Source organism: Callithrix jacchus, chromosome 9 (genome assembly GCF_049354715.1).
Source record: "Callithrix jacchus isolate 240 chromosome 9, calJac240_pri, whole genome shotgun sequence".
In the NCBI taxonomy this organism is placed as follows: domain Eukaryota; kingdom Metazoa; phylum Chordata; class Mammalia; order Primates; family Cebidae; genus Callithrix; species Callithrix jacchus.
Genome location: NC_133510.1, coordinates 16253362 through 16276219, shown reverse-complemented (window position 1 = coordinate 16276219; position 22858 = coordinate 16253362). Strand labels below are relative to the sequence as shown.

Sequence of the window (22858 nt, the reverse complement as noted above, 5' to 3'; positions counted from 1 at the left end):
TTTTTGAGATGGAGTTTCGCTCGTTACCCAGGCTGGAGTGCAATGGCGCGATCTCGGCTCACCACAACCTCCTGGGTTCAGGCAATTCTCCTCCCTCAGCCTCCTGAGTAGCTGGGACTACAGGCACGCGCCACCAAGCCCAGCTAATTTTTTGTATTTTTAGTAGAGACGGGGTTTCACCATGTTGACCAGGATGGTCTAGATCTCTTGACCTCGTGATCCACCCACCTCAGCCTCCCAAAGTGCTGGGATTACAGGCGTGAGCCACTGTGCCCGGCCCAGTCTTGATCTCTTGATCTGGTGATCCACCCACCTCAACCTCCCGAAGTGCTGGGATTACAGGTGTGAGCCATTGCGCCTGGCCTTTTTTTTTTTTTTTTTTTTTTTCCCCTGTCACTAGGGCTGGAGTGCCATGGCACAATCTCAGCTCACTGCAACCACCACCTCCCAAGCTCAAGAGATTCTCCTGCCTCGGTCTCCTGAGTAGCTAGGACTACAGGTGCCTGCCACTACATCCAGCTAATTTTTTGTATTTTTAGTATGGACGGGATTTCACCATGTTGGTCAGGCTGGTCTCGATCTCCTGACCTCATGATCTGCCTGCCTCAGCCTCTCAAAGTGCTAGGATTACAGCGTGCCCAGCCTCTACTTGGTTTTAATCAACCAATCCAGGTGCAGTGGCTCACTCTGGAGGCTGAGGCAGGAGAATCTCTTGAGTTCAGGAGCTCAAGCCCAGCCTGGACAATATAGTGAGACCCCCATCTCTAACAAAATAAAAAGAAAATAGGCTGGATGTGGTGGCTCACACCTGTAATCCCAGCACTTTGGGAGGCCAAGGTGGGTGGATCACCTAAGGTCAGGAATTCGAGACCAGCCTGACCAATATGGTTAAACCCTGTCTCTACTGAAAATGTAAAAATTAGCCAGGCGTGGTGGCATGCTCCTGTAGTCCCAGCTACTGGGGAGGCTGAGGCAGGAGACAGGAGAATTGCCTGAATCCTGGAGATGGAGTTTGCAGTGAGCTGAGATCGTGCCACTGCACTCCAACCTAGACAACAGGGCAAGAGTCCATCTCAAAAACTGAAAACTAAAAAAACAAAACCCTTTACAGCTATGACAATATCACATTGTGGTGCTTGCCTGGGCAGCAGGTGTACTAAAATTAGAGACTGACACAGGAGACAAGCCTGGCCCCTGAGCACACAAATTCATGGTCTTCCATTTTAAAAAAAATGTGTGGTAGTTCACACCTGTAATCCTAGCACTTTGGGAGGCCAAGGCGGGCAGATCACCTGAGGTCAGGAGTTTGAGACCAGTCTGGCCAACCATGGAACCCAGGAGGCGGAGATTGCAGTGAGCCGAGATTACGCCACTGCACACCAGCCTGGGCAACAGAGCTAGACTCCGTCTCAAAATAAATAAATAAATAAATAAATGAGCACATCGTGCACCATAAAGATATACAGTTTTCATTTGTTAATTATACCTTAATAAAGCTGGTGGTGGTAGCAGAAAGGTTATACAGAGTTAGGAGAACTCACTGAATAGATTCGGAGTAAACACCATCATTTGAGTCTTCTAGACTTCTCATCCATCCACTCATTATCCTATGTATTTGTTTCAACTATTGCTGACTGCCAGTTTACAACTCTAGAAACTTTTTTCCCCAATAAGTCAAACGGTTCTCCCCAAACAAACAAACAACTGACAGCTGGATTGAATGGCCTAATCAAACAGAGCAAAGACAGATTGTTTCCTAGCTTTTAGGTGAAAGACAAATATTTTCCTTTTTTTTCTTGTTTGAGACAGGGTCTCACTCTGTGGCCTGGGCTGCAGTGTGGTGGTGCAATCAGGGCTCACTGCAGCCTTCGCTTTCTGGGCCCAAGTGATCCTCCCACCTTAGCCTCCCAGGTAGCTGGGACTACAGGTGTGCCCCACTTCACTTGGCTTATTTAAAAACATTTTTTTGTAAAGATAAGATTTCCCTATATGCTCAAGCTGGTCTCAAACTCCTGGCCTCAAGCCTTCTTCTTCCTGCCTTGGACTTCCGAAGTTTTGGGATTACTGGTGTGAGCCGCTGTGCTGGGCCACATCTTGCTTTGGAGAGATCCCCAAAGCTGCTCCCCTACACCCTGGAAAGTATTATGCAATGACTCCTACTGGGCAGCTGGGACTCAGGTGCTTTTCCTTTTTTAACCTCTCCATCCTATATTTCTTAACTTTTTAAATTTTTTTAGTAGAGACAGGGTTTCAGCATTTTGGCCAGGCTGGTCTCCAACTCCTGGCCTCCAGTGATCCACCCACCTTGGCCTCCTAAAGTGCTAGAATTACAGGCATAAGCCACTGAGCCCAGTCTCTATCCTATATTTTTCCTTAAGAGAATCTTCACTTGACATCAGCTGGACTTCATCTTGTGCTTTGAAGGACAAGACAGACCCTTTTCTGTTTTGTTTTGTTTCTTTGAGATGGAGTCTCGCTCTGTCTCCCAGGCTGCAGTACAGTGGTGCTATTTCAGCTCACTGCAACCTCCGCCTCCCAAGTTCAAGTGATTCCCCTGCCTCAGCCTCCCTAGTAGTTGGGATTATGGGCTCCCGCCACCACACCCAGCTAATTTTTGTATTTTTAGTAGAGATGGGGTTTTGCCATGTTGGCCAGGCTGGTCTCGAACTCCTGACCTCAGGTGACCCACCTCCCAAAATGCTGGGATTACAGGCATGAGCCACCGCTCCTGGCCCTGTTTTGTTTTGAGATAGAGTCTCGCTGTGTCAACCAGGTTGGAGTGCAGTGGCAGGATCACGGCTCACTGTAGCCTCAGCCTCCCAGGCTCAAGCTATCCTCCCACCTTGGCAAAACGGACCTTTATCAAAGGGTTTTTTCCCCCCCAACTGTCTATAGAATAAAAGTAGTCAATAATTTGATAAGCCTAATATTAGTTCTATAATGTCTTCATGAAAGAGAAATATAGCCAGATGCAGTGGCTCACTCCTGTAATCCCAGCACTTTGGAAGGCCGAGGCAGGCAGATCATGAGGTTGAAAGATTGAGACCATCCTGGGCAACATGGTGAAACCCAGTCTCTACTAAAAATATGAAAATATAGGCTGGGCGCAGTGGCTCACGCCTGTAATCCCAGCACTTTGGGAGGCCGAGGCGGGTGGATCACGAGGTCAAGAGATCGAGACCATCCTGGTCAATATGGTGAAACCCCCGTCTCTACTAAAAATACAAAAAATTAGCTGGGCATGGTGGCACGTGCCTGTAATCCCAGCTACTCAGGAGGCTGAGGCAGGAGAATTGCCTGAATCCAGGAGGCGGAGGTTGCGGTGAGCCAAGATCATGCCATTGCACTCCAGCCTGGGTAACAAGAGCGGAACTCCGTCTCAAAAAAAAAAAGAAAATATGAAAATATTAGCTGGGCATGGTGGTATGTGCCTTTAGTCCCAGCTATTTGGGAGTCTGAGGCAGGGGAATCACTTGAACCTGGGAGACGGAGGTTGCAGTGAGCTGAGATTTGAGCCACTGCACTCCAGCCTGGTAGCAGAGTGAGACTCCATTTCAAAAAAAGAAAAAGAAAGGCTGAGGCAGGAGGTTCACTGGAGGCCAGGAGTTCGAGACCAGCCTGGGCAACACAAGGAGACCCCCATCTCTTACAAGATTAAAAATAAAATTATATGGGTATGTTGGCATGTGCCTGTAGTCCCAGCTACTTGGGAGGCTGAGGTGGGAAAATTGCTTGAGTCTGGGAGGTTGGGGCTGCAGTGAACATGATTGTATCTCTGCACCCAGCCTGGACAACAGAGCAAGACCCTCTCTCAAAAACAGATGTGAAAGAGAACAGGCCCTAGGTCCACTATCTAGGGAACAGTATATGCTATGGGCTAAATTGTGCCCCCCCAAATTCGTATGCTGAGATCCAAACCCCCAGTACCTCAGAATGTGACTGTGTTGGAGATAAGGCCTTTAAAGAGGTGACTAAGTTAGCACGAGGTCCTAAGGGTGGGCCATAATCCAGTGTAACTGGGGTCCTCATGAAAGAGATTAGGACACAGAACACTCAGACCAAGGGATGATCATGTGAGGAGGACACAGGGAGAAAAGGAGAAAGGCCTCAGAAGAGACCACATCTGCCAGCACCTGCATCCTCCACTTCCAGCCTCCAGAACGGTATGAAATTCATTTCTGTGGTTTGAGCAACCCACTCTGTGGATTTTGTTATGGCAGTGCAGGCTGACTAATTCAGTGTATTCGTATTTCCAGACTGAACAACAGGTTTGCACAGAGGTGGAAGCCTTCTCTGCATAATTCTCAGCGGGATCAGGTTCCTATGGGGGTCTCATCCTCAGCTATCCAGGAGCTTCCTGAAAAAAGTCAAAAGGGAGGAAAGGCTTCCTCCAGTCTTGGCCAGCTAAAATCTTCATCTTCAGTAATCCTGTTTAGTAAAATATTCTGAAAATGAGAGTTAACATCAGTTGTGTGTGACGACCTTGCTGGGGCATTAAACAGAGTTTAAATTCCAGGTTGGCCACCTACTAAGTGAGCCTCAGTTTCCTCATCACTCGTTTTTTCACTCCACATTTATTGGATGTGTGGAAAACAGAGGAGTCATGATGTCTGCCTCTCAAGCTACTGCAAGTGGAACACAGGAGCAGAATTGGTAAGAAGATAGCTTGGGAACCTTTAGTTGAGATTTCTGTAGATCAACCAACTGTCCAACACAGCTTTCTGTGATGATAAAAATGTTCTTGGCCAGATCACTGGAGCACACCTGTAATCCCAGCTACTCAGGTGGCTGACGCACAAGAATTGCTTGAACCCGGGAGGCAAACGTTGAAGTGAGCTGAGATCACATCACGGCACTCCAGCCCTGAGGACAGACAACAACCAAAAAAACTGTTGGGCACAGCGGCTCCCTCCTGTAATCCCAGCACACTGGGAGGCTGAGGCAGATGGATCATGTGAGGTCAGGAGTTTGAGATCAGCCTGGCCAAATGGCGAAAACTCGTCTCTACTAAAAAGACAAAAATCAGCCGGGCATGGTGGCACACACCTGCAATCCCAGTTACATGGGAGGCTGAGGCAGGAGAATTGCTTAAACCTGGGAGGTGAAGGTTTCCGTGAGCAGAGATCACACCACTGCACTCCAACCTGGGCGGCAGAACGAGACTCGATCTCAAAAAATAAAAAAATTTAAAAAAAAGAGAAAATGTTCTCTGCACTGTCCAATGTGGTAGTCACCAGCCACATATGGCTACTGAGGACTTGAAATGTAGCTAGCCTAACTGAAGAACTGAATTTAATGAATTTGAATGTAAATACCCACATGTTGGCCAGCACAGCTGTGCACCATCCAGAGAGAGATGCCCGGCAACAACTGGCTAACACTTGCAAAGCCTGCGAAAAAATTCAGGACTGTGGGAGACAGCAAGTGTAAAGGTGTAAAGTTATGGGAGTTAAGTAAGAAGAATGAGAAAGAAGAGGATTAAGATGACATTAGCCTGGTGTTGGCACACACCTGTAGTCCCAGTTACTTGGGAGGCTGAGGCTGAGGAGGAAGGATTGCTTCAACCCAGGAGGTCAAGGCTGCAGTGAGACATGATTGGCACCATTGCACTCAGTCAGGGTAGCAGAACGAGACCATGTCTCAAAAATTAATTGGCCAGGCATGGTGGCTCAGACCTGTAATCCCAGTACTTTGGGAGGCCAAGGTGGGTGGATTATTTGAAGTCAGGAGTTCGAGACCAGCCTGTTGAACATGGTGAAACCCCATCTCTACTAAAAACATAAAATTAGCCAGGTGCGGTGGCACACGCCTGTAGTCCTGGCTACTCCAGAGGCTGTGGCAGGAGAATCGCTTGAACCCAGGAGGCTGAGGTTGCTGTGAGATAAGGTCACACCACTGTACTCCATCCTGGGCAACAGACTGAGACTCAGCCTCAAAAAAATAAATAAAATAAATAAGTAAACAAAATTAATTAATAGTGGTCATTTCATATAGTTTAATTTTTTTTTGAGCTATTGTCTCACTCTGTCACCCAGGCTGGAGTGCAGTGGCACAATCTCGGCTCACTGCAACCTCCACCTCCCAGGTTCAAGTGATTCTCCTGCCTAAGCCTCCCCAATAGCTGGGACTACAGGCTCATGCCACCACACCTATCCAGTTTTTTTGTGTGTATTTTTAGTAGAGATGGGGTTTCACCGCATTAGCCAGGATAGTCTTGATCTCCTGACCCCGTGATCCAGCCGCCTAGGCCTCTCAAAGTGCTGGGATTACAGGTGTGAGCCACCATTTCTCACCTAAAACTTCTTTTTGAACAATTCCTCCTGGTCATGCATGATGGCACATGCCTATAATCCCAGCACTTTGGGAAGGTGAAGTAGGAGGATCACTGGAGTCCAGGAGTTCGAGACCAGCCTAGGCAACATAGTGAGACCCTCATCCTTACAACAAATTAAAAAACTACTGGGGCATGGTGACGTGTGTCTCTGGTCCCATGTACACAGGAGGCTGAGGCAGGAGGATCAGTGGAGCTCAGGTAACAGGGCTGCAGTAAGTCATGATCGTGCCACTGCACTCCATCCTGGGTGACTGAGACCCTGTTTCAAAAACAAAGAAAAAGATTCCTCCCACATCTGTCTTGCCCTTCATGTGCCCCGAACTGCTCCTAGAGTTAACCCACTTTTTAGTTTCCAGTCTTTCAGTGTTTATGCAAAAATAATAATGGGCTTGCAATTTCCCACCCTTTGTGCACAGAAGGAAGCATATTATATACGTAGTTCTATAGCCTGCTTCTCACTGAATGGATCATGGAGATATCTCTGTATCAGTCAGTACAGTCTTCCTCATGCTTGTTTATTCTCCACAGTATTCCATTGTGGGAAGTACCTTAGTGGGTTTTTTTCTTTTTCCTTTTTTTTTTTTTTTTTTTTTTGAGGCAGAGTCTTCCTCTGTTGCCCAGACTAGAGTGTAGTGGTCTGATCATGGCTCACTGCAGCTTCAATCTCCCCACCTCAAGTGATCCTCCCATTTCAGCCTCCTGAGTAGCTGGGACTACAGGCGTGTGCCACCACATCTGTCTGATTTAAAATATATATATTAAATATATATTAATATATAATTTTTATATATTTATATACCAAATATATATGAATATATATTCATAAGTATATAAAAATACATTAAATATATACATACAGATTTAATATATTAAATATATATTTGTTACATATATTATGTATTTGTATATAATATATAATAAATATATAAACATACATATTATAATATATAATGTAATAAATGTACATATATGTTTTTAAGCAACCCTTTTCTTTTAAGCAACAGGGTCTTGATATGTTGCCCAGGCTGGTCCTGAACTCCTGGGCTCAAGCAATACTCCTGCCTGGACCTCCCAAAGTACTGGGATTAATTACAAGCATAAGCCAACCATGTCCAGCTTTACCTTAGTGTTTTTAACTATAGTTAGGCAATTTGCACATTAATAACGTGTAGTTTTTTTGTTTTTTTCGAGATGGCATCTCACTCTCTCCAGGCTGGAGTGCAGTGTCGTGAGCTGGGCTCTCTACACCCTCCGCCTCCCGGGTTCAAGCAATTCTCCTGCCTCAGCCTCCCGAGTAGCTGGGACTACAGGCGCGCACCACCATGCCCAGCTAATTTTTGTATTTTTAGTAGAGATGGGTTTTCACCATGTTGGCCAGGATGGTCTCCATCTCTTGACGTCATGATCTGCCCACCTCAGCTTCCCAAAGTGCTGGGATTACAGGCGTGAGCCACCACGCCTGGCCTGGGTTTGTTTTTGTTTTTGTTTGTTTTTGAGACAGGGTCTTGCTCTGTCCCTAGACGAGAGTGCAGTGGTACAATCCTAGTACACATAAGCAATCCTCCTACCTCAGCCTCCCAAGTAGCTATGACTACTACTGGTGTGTGCCACCACGCCTGGCCCAAAGATTAAATTTCTCTAGCTCTAGCTCTCTAAATATCTGATACAGAACAACATACAACTGACCAAAGGCAAAATCAGGAAACTTTTCTAAGGTCACGTTCTACCTTAGCTGATATAGTTTCTCCTAAGTAGGCATCAGTAGTTAGAACCACCTTTTTATTTTTTTTTAATTCTTTTTTTTTGAGACAGAGTCTCACTGTGTCACCCCAGCTGGAGTGCAGTCTTGGCTCACTACAACCTCAAGTGTTTCTTGTGCCTCAGCCTTCCAAGTAGCTGGAATTACAGGCATGCACCACCACATCCAGCACAGACACACTTTAAAAATGTTGCCCTGATTCCTAGCCCTCTTCTGCCAGTCACCCTCCTTTCTCCTCAAACCGTTCTTCCTTCCTAATCTTCCTACTCCCAACCTACAGAAGAAAGAACTGCTGGATAACTATTCTTGAAAACTTGAGTTTCACGACAAGGGGAAGAATCTAGGTAGAAAGTGCTTAACTCGATGTTAAACCCTGTGGCTTGAGAGCACCGATATTAAGCTAAAGAGGTACAGTAAAAGCTGGTGATAGACCAGGAAAAAGCCTGCCTCCACCTATGCTCCCACTTTACACCCATGTGGCTTAGCTCATGGCCAAAGCCGTGTTGGGGTGCAGTGTCGAAGGAGCTCAGGCCTGATGGGCCAAAAGACAAGGAACATCCAGGAAGAATCTTGGAGGCCCATTTCAAATATGAAATATTTCAAAAATTTCCATCAACATCAGGGTTAATATTTGTATGGCTGTTACTTCAAGTAAAAACAGAGCGACGGGTACAAAGTGAGGAAAGAGAGGTAGGATCAGGGCTGGGGCCAGCACTGGCATGTGGAGTAACCCAGTTAAATCATGCTGTGCTTCTGTCTTCTCCTCTTGTCCCTGGAAAACCATCTAAATTTGCTTTATAAACACTTACAAGCGATTCTGTATAAGTGCATGGCTAAGAAGATCATTGTTCCATTACATTTTTTCTTAGAGACAGGGTTTCACTCTGCTGCCCAGGCTGGAGTGTAATAGTGTGATCTTGGCTCACTGCAGCCTCCTTGGCTGAAGCCATCCTCCCACCTCAGCCTACTGGGTAGCTGGGACTACATGTTTGTGCCACAATGCTTGACTAATTTATTTTTGTAAATATGGGGTCTCCCTGGCTAGACACAGTAGCTCATGCCTGTAATCCCAGCACTTTGGGAGGTTGAGGCAGGTGGATCATCTGAGGTCAGGAGTTCAAGACCAGCCTGACCAACATAGTGAAACCTTGTCTCTACTAAAAATGCAAAAAATTAGCTGGGCATGGTGGCAGGCACCTGTAATCCCAGCTACTTGGGAGGCTGAGGCAGGAGAATCGCTTGAACCTGGGAGGTGGAGGTTGTGAAAAGCTGAGATCCTGCCACTGCACTCCAGCCTAGGCAACAAGAGCAAGACTCTATCTCAAAAAAAAAGGAAGATGGGGTCTCCCCATGTTGCCCAGACTGGTCTGGAACTCATGGGCTCAAGCAGTCCTCCCATCTTAGCCTTCCAAAGTGCTGAGATTACAGGTGTGAGCCACCGTGCCCAACCCATTGTTCCATTTTGAAAGAGCATTAATAAAAATGATGGCTGGGCACAATGGGTCACACCTGTAATCCCAGCACTTTGGGAGGCTGAGGTGGGAGGATCACTTGGGCCCAGGAGTTCAAGACCAGCCTGGGCAACATGATGAAACCCCATCTCTACAGAATACCAAAAATAAAAATAAAAAATTAGCTGGGCATGGTGGCTCACGCCTGTATCCCAGCTGCTCCGGAGGCTGAAATAGGAGGTTCACTTGAACCCAGGAAGGTCAAAGCTTCAGTGAGCTGAGATCATGCCACTGCACTCCAGCCTGGGTGACAGAGTGAGACCCTGCCTCAAATTAAAAAAAAAAGGATAGATATTTATTCTGTGCCAGCCAGATCCTGGGCATTTTACCTGGAACACCTTAACTAGTTTCTAAACTCCAGAAATGTTAGTGTTCTCAGGCTTTCAGAAGAGAGCCATGGTGTAACACAAGGTGCTTGGTAAGTGCATGGTAATGTGGTCTGCTGCTTTCACTCAGCCCTGGTGACTTCCTCACCTGTGCCGAGTCTGCCCATTTTAACGCACTTGCAACATACATTCCTGGACAGTAGGTGGAGCCATAAAACCACCTACAGTTCCCACAGCACACCTTCATTTGTGGCAGCCCCAGCGTTTTTTTGTTTTGTTTTGTTTTTTTTTGAGACGGAGTTTCGCTCTTGTTACTCAGGCTGGTGTAACAATGGCGCGTGCAATGGCGCGATCTCGGCTCACCGCAACCTCCGCCTCCTGGGTTCAGGCAATTCTCCTGCCTCAGCCTCCTGAGTAGCTGGGATTACAGGCACACTCCACCATGCCCAGCTAATTTTTTTGTGTTTTTAGTAGAGACGGGGTTTTACCATGTTGACCAGGATGGTCTCGATCTCTTGACCTCCTGATCCACCCGCCTTGGCCTCCCAAAGTGCTGGGATTACAGGCGTGAGCCACCGCGCCCAGCCAGCCCCAGCTTTTAATGGATGAGGGGAGTCTCTGGGTTGAGAAAGATTGTGAGACTTTTTTTTTTGAGACTGAGTTTCACTCTTGTTGCCCAGGCTGGAGCGCAATGGCGCGATCTCGGCTCACAGCAACCTCCGCCTCCCGGGTTCAAGTGATTCTCCTGCCTCAGCCTGCGAGTAGCTGGGATTGCAGACATGTGCCACTACGCCCAGCTACTTTAGTATTTTTAGTAGAGACGGGGTTTCGCCATGGTGACCAGGCTGGTCTCTATCTCTTGACCTCTTGATCCACCTGCCTCGGCCTCCCAAAGTACTGGGATCACAGGCGTGAGCCACTGCACCTTGCTGACTGTGAGATTTTTAAAGCATATCCATTGACATGATATGGATATGGATATATGGAGGAGATATAAGCAGGAAAAGAGGCAAAAGGATCCAATATGCCAGTGGTCAGGAAACGTGCCTCAGGAGGTGGCACAGAAACTGGCAAGTCTTTGGCATGCCCCTGGCTGGGGCCTGCGTGGGCCAGACTAAGGGGGCTGTGGACTGAAGAGAGGCAGGCGTTAAACATGCAAACAATTCCCTGGCAGGAGCTGGAGGCTGAGGAAAAAGGCAGCTTCCAACATGCTGGAGTTTTCTCTAGGAGCAAGCTGTGTCTTGAGAGAATTGCTTAGTTACTATAACCAAATTGACAGATGTCAACTTGACTGATAAATCGTACTCGGTAGAATGAAGAGGACATTTCTGAGTACACAATCCTTTTTCTTCTACAATTCCAGTCTCCTCTTCATGGTACCTTCACTGAGGCAATCTGTGCTTTCCCTGAGCTCTGTGTCACCTCTCCTGCTAGCAGTTCTTAGCCATGAGCAGCAGGAAGCTGTCCAGGGTTAACCAGTGAGCTCAGCTCAAAACAGAGGAATGGCAGAGTGTTGTCACCATGAGTGGGGAGAACCATGTAATTCAAGAATGCAAAACTGCCGGGCGCGGTGGCTCATGCCTATAATCCCAGCATTTTGGGACACCGAGGTGGGTGGATCACGAGGTCAAGAGATCGAGATCATCCTGGTCAACATGGTGAAACCCTGTCTTTACTAAAAACACAAAAAATTAGCTGGGCATGGTGGCGCATGCCTGTAATCCCCGCTACTCAGGAGGCTGAGGGAGGAGAATTGCCTGAACCCAGGAGGCGGAGGTTGCGGTGAGCCGAGATCGCGCCATTGCACTCCAGCCTGGGTAACAAGAGCGAAATTCCGTCTCAAAAAGAAAAAAAAGAAGAATGTAAAAGGGCACATAGTTCAAAGCCTCTCATCTATAGATAAAGGAGGCATGTGGCAAATCAATGGCAGAAACAGGGTCAGAACTCAGGGATTTTGCCTTAGTCGTACCATTGTTTCTGCACTTAAAATGCTGCTGGTCTCTGGAAATGAACTGATGCTACTTCACTTCTACGATGTATTAAACTGATCAAAAAGAGCCTTTTGCAGGCCTATTTTTAGACTTGTAAATGACACTTGTTGAAATCTCTCATGTCAATGACCACCAATATGTCCCTGATCATTAGTGTACAGAACTATGTCATAAAGAATCTATTTGGGCCAGGCACCATGGCTTATGCCTGTAATCCCAACACTCTAGAAGGCCAAGGGGAGAGGATCGCTTGAGCCCACAAGTTCAAGACCAACCTGGGGAACATTGTGAAATCTTGTCTCTACCTAAAATAAAAAAATTAGTTGGGGATGGTGGTGCATGCCTCTAGTCTCAACTACTCAGGAGACTGAGGTGGGAGGATGGTTTGAGTCCAGGAGACAGAGGTTGCAGTGAGCTGAGATCACACTACCGCACGCCAGCCTGGGAAACTGCGCGCCTGTATCCCAGCCACTTAGGAGGCTGAGGCAGGGAATCGCTTAAACCCCGGAGGTGGAGGTTGCAGTGATTGCCCCACTCCACTCCAGCCTGGCGAAAGAGCCAGGCTACTTCTAAATTAATAAATAGGCCAGGTTCCGTGGATCACGCCTGTAATCCCAACTGTTTTGGAAGCTGAGGCAAGACCAGGAGCCTGGCCAACATGGTGAAACCCTTTCTCTAGGTAAAATACAAAAAATAGCTGGGTGTGGTAGAACATGTCTGTAGTCCCACCTACTCAGGAGGCTGAGGCATGATAATCACTAGAACCCAGGAAGCAGAGGTTGCAGTGAACCGAGATCATGCCACTGCACTCTAGCCTGGGTGACAGAGCAAGACTCCATCTCGAAAAAAAAAAAAAAGTTTAACAGAGGCAAGCGATGGGTCTATTTCACTATTAGATAGTTCATTTGTCTTGCTGTTGAACCAGTAAGAAATGCCGACAAGAACAAATCTGGGAGGCTGACCTGGGCAGGCATCCAAAGAATATAAACTCTACCCTCTGTGGCCCCTGCTAAGCTCAGCTCTCAGTCCCATCCTCTGTCCAGAAGCCCATGGCTATCATGTGTATAACGCGTCTAGGTAGCCTTTGGAACAAAGCCTCAGTCTGCAGATTTTTGCTCTACACCAGGACGAAAGTTCATATTAGTTATCACCTGGCTTCAAAGAACTGATGTGCTCACTGTGTTACCAAAACATTTTATTTTTTGGCAATTCTCCTGCCTCAGCCTCCTGAGTACCTGGAGGTATAGGTGTGAGCCACCACACACGGTTGATTTTTGTATTCTTAGTCTGGGTTTTGCCATGTTGGCCAGGTTGGTCTCCTGGCCTCAGGTGATCCGCCTACCTCGGCCTCCAAAGTGCTGGGATTACAGGCAATGAGCCACTGCACCTGGCCCAAAACAATAATTGTGATTACAGAACATGACAGTAGGAACTCCATGAGGGATATAAATTAACTTTTATTTCTGTAACATATAAAAGGTATAAATAGGACTTACGTAAAACCAATCACCTGCACATACAATTATGTGTTAGTTTATATATCTCTTGAAACCAGAGGGAGGAGGAGGAAGCAGGATGAGGTCTGGCTGGCCCACCCTAAGTCCTTCCCCAGATGCTGTTGTGTTGGGATAGCTTCTGTGGTGAACCAGGGTGGCCTGCCAGGCAGTGCCTCAGGATGGGGCAGAGGGTGGTGGTGGTGGTGAGGAGGTGAGGCTACTGGGCACTACTGTGAGTGAGGCACTTGGTGGGAAACAGGCCTGAGATGTAAACAGTCTCATCCCCACCCACCAGGTGGGACTTGTTGGCGGGGACGAGCCAAGGGTCTTGCAGCTCCCAGTTGGCTCCTTTACACACTTATCTGATGTGGTGCAGGAACAACAGGCAGGGGTGAGAGGTCAGTCCACAGAAGGGAAGTCTGAGGGAGCAGCTGCCAGGGGTGTCTTGCCCAACAATGGCAAACAGTTTTGTGCACAAGGGATGCAGCTGAACGGTTCTGATGGCAAAGCTCATAGAGCTTCTGCATTCTTGAGATTCGGATACATTCTGGGAAGGGTGAACTGGTATAAGAGTCACGTAATACGTGCAGGGGTATAATAATCCAAAAAACTTAGCAAAACACTTTCTGTGCCTATGAGCCCGGCTTGCGGGAGTCAAGGAGAAAGTCCAAAGCTCCGCCACGTGGGCCAGCAGTCCTCATGTCTGCTGGCTGAGCCTCCCCGAAGCCTCTCCTGCCACCTTTTTTTTTTTTTAAAAAAAGTAAACTAAATAGTCAATACTGCCATCTCTCTTGATAATGACAATGACAAAGTGTTTGCACAGGATGTCTACAGGTGTGTACCTACACACTAATGGATCTGAAGTGATATCGCTTCGGGAGGCACTCCTGGGTTGAAAATGAAGGCAATTATCAAATTACTGTCAGTTTTGACTAAGTCACCTCTAGAGTTTATGCTTTCAGCCTTAAATGAAATGAAGACAATTCTATAAAATTCTCACATAATCGATCACAAATGTGATCACAGCCACTGTGACGAAGATTGGTGCCGGCCAATCGGCTGTGAGGGAATGAAGAGAGGAGAGGAACTGCGATGTCAGTCCCTGGTTCTACGGCGAGTTTCTAAGCACAGGAAATCCCACTCTCACTTCAGGACACCCCAATGTGACAAGAACCTCCCTGTGCTAAGCTGTGATCCCTCACCAAGTCTATGAAACCTGGAAAAGGAGTAAGAGAGTGTGTGTGTGTTTTATATACTCAGGGATCATTCCAAAAGGGGCAAACTATTATTGCTCTTCATGTCCTGGGGCAAGGGAAGGGGAGGGAAGGGGAGGCCACGTCTGCTCCTGCAAGCCCTGTGGGGAGAAAGCCCAGCCCCCAGCTTGATTGTTCTCTCATTCACATGCCAGCTTACTGTCAAAGCTAGAAAGCCCGACGGCAAAGGCCTGTACTGCGCAAAGTGGGTAGCTGTAGTCCAGTGTGAAGACATCATCTGCCACACGTCCGAACTGCATAACTATATAGTCAGCTAGAAACAGAAAGAAATCAGGATGTTAGAAAATAATGTGGTTGCACTAGGGGAAAACTTTTTTTCTTCCTTTTCTTAGGGTTTTGCTCTGTTACCCAGGCTGGAGTGCAGTGGCATGACCAAGGCTCACTGCAGCCTTGACCTCCTGGCACAAGCGATGCTCCCACAGTAGCTGAGATAACAGGTGCCTGCCACCGTGCCCAGCTAATTTTTAAATATTTTTTGTAGAGACAGGGGTTTCACACCACATTGCCCAGGCTGGTCTCGAACTCCTGGGCTCAAGCATCTGCCCAACTTGGCCTCCCAAAGTGCTGGGATTACAGCCATGAGCCATGGTGCCAGCTGACTTTTCTGATGTGCTGTAGCATATCTCTCATACTCCTCTCCCCTCCTCAGCACAGTGACTTATAAGTTTTCTCTACAACTGTAGTTTCATCTTTCCAAAAACCCTGTCTCTCCTCCATGAATATCTCCTATCACTTCCTGTCACATACAGGGAATGTACATTTCCCCATCCTGTAAGAGCATCTATCCTCCGCTTCCTGCCCAACCCCTCCTGGAGGCTTACGGTCATTTTTGTGGACTATCTGGAAGTTCTTCACAGATGCCTGAGTGACCCGGCCACGAAAGTTGAGGACATAGGACTGAGTGTCACTGTTCCAGACGGGGGCCTTGTTGTGCAGTTCAATCAGATTTTCCATAGCTTTGTTCTGCCACCTTGATAGCAAACTGTCATGGTTCTGTCCAAAGGGAAAATCATTATTTTGTACTGGGAACTCTAAGAACTCATTCATTCTCAACTCTCTGAGGTAGAAGGTGGAGCAGGAGAATACTTTCTCCATTTCAGAAAGAGTAAACCAGAAGCAAAGAATGAAAGCCAAAAATGAACAGGTTTTTTTTTTATTATTATTCTATATTATCCAGCATTTCTCTTTGTAGACAAAACAGTTTCAAGGCAACGACTTTGCAACTGCACTTATCCTGAGGTTCTCGAGGGGCAGCTCTCCTAAAGAAGTGTATGGGGCCATGCTCCAGTGTGGGGCTCTGGAAGCTCATTTTTTTTTTTTTAATCTCTCTGTATTGTATTACTGTCTTTTAGAGTCCTTTGCTGATTTAAGTATGTTCTTACTCACGTTTCGTGGCTGATATGGGATCTGCTTATGATTCAGTGTCATTCCAGGAATGATCACAGACATTTTCCTAGGACCTTTAAATCCAAGCACGTTCGTTTCCTGGAAGACAGGAAAATAAGGCAGAACTTGGGAACAGGAAAAAAATAGAGACCACATTCTTTTATAACATGAGACTTTCTTCAGAACGTAAGATGCTAACAATATCAGGTGTACTGGCCAGGTGTAATGGCTCACACCTGTAATTCCAGCACTTTGGGAGGCTGAAGTGGGTGGATCACCTGAGGTCAGGAGTTCGAGACCAGCCTATCCAACATGGTAAAAACCCATCTACACTAAAAATACAAAAATTAGAACGCACAGGGGCAGGCACCAGCTACTTGGGAGGCTGAGGCAGGAGAATTACTTGAACCCAGGAGGCAGAGGCTACAGTGAGCCGAGATCATGCCACTGCACTCCAACCTGGGTGACAGGAGTGAGACTTTGTCTCAAAACAAACAAGTGTACCAAAAATAATTTTATTACTTTGCTGTAAACAGAGACTCAAAAACAGCCACCATGCCCGGCTAATTTTTTTGTATTTTTAGTAGAGACGGGATTTTGCCATGTTGGCCGGGCTGGTCTCAAACTCCTGACTTCAGGTGATCCGCCTTCCCTGGCCTCCCAAAGTGCTGGGATTACAGGCATGAATCCCAAGCCAGGCCACCAAGCAGATTATTATTTTTTAAACAAGATCTCATGCTGTCGCCCAGGCTAGAATGCACAGCGCGATCACAGCTCACTGCAGTCTTGACCATCCCAAGACTCAGGTGATCCTCTTGCCTCAGCGCCCCTAGTAGCTGGGACTCCAGGAGCCTGCCACGATGTCTGGCTAATTTTTGTATTTTTAGTAGAGACGGGGTTTCACCATATTCCCTAGGCTGGTCTCTAGTGGGCTCAAGCAATCTGCCTGCCTCGGCCTCCCAAAGTGCTGGGATTACAGGTGGGAGCCACTGCACCCAGCAAAGCCAAGCAGATTATATATGAGAGCTATAGAGGAAAGGTACTTTACATCAAAGTGTGAAGTCAAATGGTTCTCAGGCATGTAGATAAAACCTCCCAAGAGTCAAATGATGTGATTATTTTCAATTTAAGAAAGTTGAGACTTGAATAAAAAAATCCAGCTGAGATGGGTCAGTTCCTTCTTACTTTCTCTTACTCAACAACTCTTTGAATACCTACTGTGTGCCAGGCCATGTGCCAGTGTGGATATAGCAGTGAGTAAAAGGTCACAGGAGTTTACAACTGGTGGAGATGGTTCATTTTCAACAAATAATAAAAGCACATGTGGGTTACAAATGCCACCAGGACACAGACAAAGGATTGTCAACCACATCTAGTGGAGTACATCAGAAAAGACTTTGATAAGGCAAAAGGCAAGAAAGGGGAAAAGGGAAGGCTCTCCAGGGAGGAAAGATGAGTGGTTGGACAAAGGACTGACAGGAGGACTGCTTGGCTAGTGTGATGGGAAGGGGAGGGAGCCACTAGGAGTCTGAAAAGCAAAGGCTACCATATTAGCTCTGACACAGTGGGTACTCACTAAAAGATGTGAAGCAGAACAGGAGGCTCATCTGGAGCCTTGTTTTAGGAAGATTCATTTGGTAGCAGTAGAGAATGAGCTAGATAGTTCTCAGGTCTTTCCTGGGTGTGAAATAAAAAAGTAAAATAAAACAAATAATAAGATAAAATTTAAAAACAAGTGAACTATAAATGGAAAAAGAGGGAAAAAAAGATTAAAAAGAGAAAAAAGAATAAACTAGATAGGACAAGATTAAAAGCAAAAAAATAGCAACTTTAAATTATTGTAACCTTTGGCCACTGGATAAGAAGTAAAGTCTGCATCAAGTGGCAGCAGAAAAAGAGAAGAGGAAATAAGGGAAGAAATATTCTGAGAGTAAAAAATAATTCAACTTGGCAATTCAAATAACTAAAACTCAAATACATGGAGAATGTGGTATAGCAACAGAAATCATAGAAATAGAAACAAGCTTGCAGAGGGGAGGTTCTTTAGCTATACCAGGTGGAAAGTGCCAGCAGGACAACAGGAGGGCAGGAAGAGGGCCTTGGGAGAGCAGCACTCACATAGGAGATGGCAGCCAGCTCCTGCCGTGTGTGGGCCGTTCCTATCAGACCCCGGCCCTTGATGGGGCAGATACCACGATCATAAACTGTAAACTTGGTCCCCATGAGGTTGGATCTGGAGTCAGGAGAAAAAGTCACCATGATGATCTGTATTTTTTCTCTTACACAAACACAATCTAAGCGAAGGCAGGAAGAAAATGGAAGCCTATTTGCCTATTCTCCAACTATCTAAATGTTCATCATCACTTTTTAAAAAATATCTCATTAAAGCAAGGAAGAAACTGAGATTTTAACTTTTAATTAATTAATTTATTTATTCATTTGAGACAGGGTCTTGCTGTTACCCAGGCTGGAGTGCAGTGGCATGATCATAGCTCACAGCCTCAAACTTCCATGCTCAAGCTATCCATCCACATTAGCCTCCTGAGTAGCTGGGGCTACAGGTAAGCACTGCTACACCTGACTAATTTTTACATTTTTTGAAGAGATGAGGTCTCAGTATATTGTCCAGGCTGGTCTCTAACTCCTAGCCCCAAGTGATCCTCCAACTTTAGCCTCCCCAAATGCTGGGATTACAAGTGTGAGCCATCATACCAGCCTTATTTTTTATTTTTATTTTTGAGACAGAGTCTCACTCTGTCACCCAAGCTGGGCTCCAGTGATGCTATCTTGCCTCACTGCAACCTCTGCCTCTTGGGTTCAAGCAATTCTTGTGCCTTGGCCCACCAGGTAGCTGGAATTATAGGCGTGTGCTCCCACACCCAGCTGATTTTTGTATTTTTAGTAGAAACAGGGTTCCACCATTTGGTCAGGCTGGTCTCCAACTCCTGACCTCAAGTGATCCGCTCACCTTGGCCTCTCAAAGTGCTGGGATTACAGGCATGAGCCGCTGCATCCAACTTTTTTTTTTTTTTAAGATTACAACATCAATATATGCTAGTTGTAACCAAGACATGGACTGTTCTGCAACTCTAGGAATCAGACTATCAGAAAGAATAGGACTGTGATCTAAGGCTGCTTTCACCTAAGCTTGCCGACATAACTTTCTCCTTCACGAGATAAATCAACTGGATCAGTGGAGATAAGGTAGTTGGCTGTTTTGCTCTTTTTCCGCTTTCTAGCTGCAAGAAGAAACATCTGGGAAAAGAAAAAGTGTCAGTCAAAAATGAATTCAAGAGAACCTGCCCCGCCTCCGCCATGGTTGTCCTACCTATTCATTCAGCCAGTGTTTAACAAGTCCCTAGCATATGTCAAGCTGTTCATCTTTGGCTCTTTATCCCTTTTTCTAACTCTCTTATCAGAATTCACTATCAGGGTGTTTTTCCCCATACAATTTTTCTAAATTCACTGGCTTGATTTTCCATATAATTAGTTATAACGTCATCCCTAAAACTTCCAGTTAAAAAAAATCTCCAAAGCTGGGCAAGGTGGCATGAGCCTGTAATCCCAGCTGCTTGGGAGGCTGAGGTAGAGGGATCACTGGAGTTTAGGAGTTCAAGGCCAGCCTGGGCAACCTCACAAAATCCCATAAGTAAATAAATAATCAATGGTCATCCAATGCCATGATTAAGAGTCTTTCCAACTTTAGGAGAGACAGGATCCTGAATACCTTCTCATTCATTACTGTGATGGCTTTCTTTTTGAGACAAGCTCTCACTCTGTCACCCAGGCTAGAGAGCAGTAGCATGATCTCAGATTACTGCCACCTCTGCCTCCCAGGTTCAAGTAATTTTCCTGCCTCAGCCTCCCGAGTATCTGGGACTACAAGTGCATGCCAGCTCCTGGATAAGTTTTTCATTTTTTACTAGAGACAGGGTCTCCTTGTGTTGGCCAGGCTGGTCTCGAGCTCCTGTCCTCAAGTGATCCACCCGCCTCAGCCTCCCAAAGTGCTGGAATTACAGGCGTAAGCCACTGTGCTTGGCCTGTGATAGCTTTCTTAATGCCATGGAGACACAGACAAAGGAATGTCAACCACATCTACTGGAGCACATCAGGAAAGGCTTTGATTAGGCAAAAGACAACAAGGGGAAAAAGGGAAGGCTCTCCGGGGAGGAAATACTCTTTTTCCATGTTGCTGTTGTTTTAAACCACTGTGACTTCAATGGCATGAATACCAACCTATGTACGGATCCTTCCTAAACTCTACTAGACTCGGACCATAACAGGGAAGGAGGAGAGTGGCAGTGGCTAAGCAGCAAGACTTTAGAAACAGGTTGGAATCTGGCTCTGCCACCACTTAGTGCAATTTGGGGTAGGTAAGTCACTCCCTAAGCCCTAGTTACCTCATCTTTAAAGCAGAGATAAGAAATCCTACCTAACAAGGTGGCTACAAGGATTACAGGTGATAATATATATCAACATATATGCTTATGCTTGGTCTGTTGTAAAAACCATTTATTGAGTTTTTACAACAGACCAAGCACAATCAACACCTACTATCATTATCTCATTTCTAGGCTCTTAAAATCATCTGTTAAGACCTGGTATTAATACAAAATTAGTAAAATAAAGTTGTTCATTGGCACGTATTAAATTGGCTCAAACTTATAAAATAAATTAGAACTTCTAGAGTGAGGAAAAAAAGACATTTAACTTATATATTCTTCCATATTTCAAATTATTCCTATTCCCTAAAACTCACTCTCCTTTCACAATGTCATGTTCTACCATAATAAAAAGAAAAACCAAAAGAACACACAGTAACATCCAAAAACTAAATCATGGGAGACAGGTGAAAACAATTACATTAAAAAATACCTGTCCATTTTCCCACATTGTGAATAAAGCTCTTATTTGTGGGGAGGTAGAGCTTGCTGCCTATCAGAACATGAACTCTTTGGAGAAAATGAGAGCACAGCATATGGGGATTAAAAGATATGATCGCCAGGCACCGTGGCTCATGCCTGTAATCCCAACACTCTGGGAGGCCGAGATGGGCAGGTCAGCTGAGGTTGGGAGTTTAAGACCAGCCTGACCAACATATAGAAACCCCATCTCTACAGCCACTCCGGAGGCTGAGGCAGGAGAATTGCCTGAACCCAGGAGGTGGAGGTTGCGGTGAGCCGAGATTGCGCCATTGCACTCCAGCCTGGGTAACAAGAGCAAAACTCTGTCTCAAAAAAAAAAAACCATCTCTACTAAAAATACAAAATTAGCCAACGAGGTAGCGCATGCCTGTAATCCCAGCTACTTGGGAGGCTGAGGCAGGAGAATCGCTTGAACCTGGGAGGTGGAGGTTGCAGGGAGCCAAGATCACACCATTGTACTTCAGCCTAGGTAGCAAGAACAAAACTCTGTCTCAAAAAAAAGATACAATCTACTTCCAGCTGGCTTGATCTAATACCAGAGTTAGGTCCCTAAGGCCCATCAACAGTCTATTCCCATAACATTCTTCTCTCTCTCAAGAGTTTTCTTAGAAATCAATTCTCATACCTTCTGATTTTCTTCTTTTTCCAAGTACATATAGTAGGTGGGGAAGAGGCCTCGATCCATTCCCTTTTTATCCCGGATTATCCGACATCTTACTGTGACACCTTGAGGGGCAGGACTATACACAAAGTCCTCCAGGTCATCTATATCTCCCAGGAGGTTATCAGCTGGCTGGGCTGCAGTAGCAGAACCGGAAGTGGCTGTATCCTGAAACGACAGCCACACATGAGCAACAGGCGGCTGGGACTGAAAATCTTATTCTCTTTGAGAAACACTTAGTGGACAAAGCAACTTAGTGGTTTATCCCTGTCTTCAATCTTCTAACAGAATAAGGAAAACTGGAAAGTGAAATAAGGATATGAATATTCAGAGTAATGAAGAGCTAAGTCTGAAAATGGGACAAAGCCTCACAATAGCTGACCTGAGATAGAAGAAATTAGATCATGAGCTAAATTTGAGCTTACACTTCTGAAGGAATCCTCACTCAGTAATGGTATTTAAATACTGAAGGTATGTTTGAGAAAGAGTCAAATTAGCTCTAATGGAAGAAGTTTCAGAACTACATACGGTTGAATTCTGGCTGCATGCAGAACCGGGTCTTTCTGAACATGCTGACTGGGATGTTCCATCAGTCTCATCATCGAAGTTCACACTTTCAGAGATCTCTAGCAGAAAAGGAAGAAACTGTCAGCACTGCCAACACTGCTTTAAAAAAAGGTCTTTGAAACAAAGATAGTTTTAATTTTCTTGCTTAAAATATTCCTAACTATTCTTTCCCTAAACACAAGAATTTTGTCCAAATACATAAATGAGGCAAATTCATAGAGACAGAAAGTAGAACAGAGGTTAGCAGGGGGTGGGGCAGGGGAGACTGAGGCATCATCCTGCGTGAGTGTGAAGTCTGGGGGTGATGAAAAAGTTCTGGAGGTGGATGGTAGTGACGGCTGCACAACACTGTGGATGCACTTAATGTCACCAAACCTCACACTTAAAAACAATTAAAGTTGTAAATTTTAGGCAGGGCACAGTGGCTGCCTGTACTCCTAGCATTTTGGGAGGCTAAGGCAGAAGGATTGCTTGAGGCCATGAGTTTGAGACTTGTCTCTATAAAAACTTTTTTTAAAAAAATTAGCTGGGCATGATGGTACCTGTGTGTCTGTAGTCCTAGCTAGCTGAGGTGGGTGGATTACTCAAGCCCAGGATTTTGAGGCTAAAGTGAGCTATGCTTGTGCCA

General features: G+C 45.9%; 1 protein-coding gene across 4 annotated transcripts in view; it reads right to left on the bottom strand.

Moving 5' to 3' along the window:
- Positions 1-13358: 13358 nt before the first annotated feature.
- TULP3 (TUB like protein 3) overlaps positions 13359-22858 on the bottom strand; it is a 64122-nt gene continuing 54622 nt past the window's right edge. For 3 of the 4 annotated variants that reach the window (XM_054238024.2, XM_035255464.3, XM_009003418.5), the window contains 7 exons: positions 22192-22289; positions 21628-21831; positions 19220-19332; positions 18196-18310; positions 16078-16176; positions 15513-15684; positions 13359-14944 (listed from right to left, as the gene is read on the bottom strand). In XM_054238024.2, the coding sequence (XP_054093999.1) occupies positions 14811-14944; positions 15513-15684; positions 16078-16176; positions 18196-18310; positions 19220-19332; positions 21628-21831; positions 22192-22289 (935 nt within the window). In that variant the 3' untranslated portion in view covers positions 13359-14810. The remainder of the gene's footprint in view (positions 14945-15512; positions 15685-16077; positions 16177-18195; positions 18311-19219; positions 19333-21627; positions 21832-22191; positions 22290-22858) is intronic. The other variant, XM_078338450.1, reaches the window with a different exon arrangement.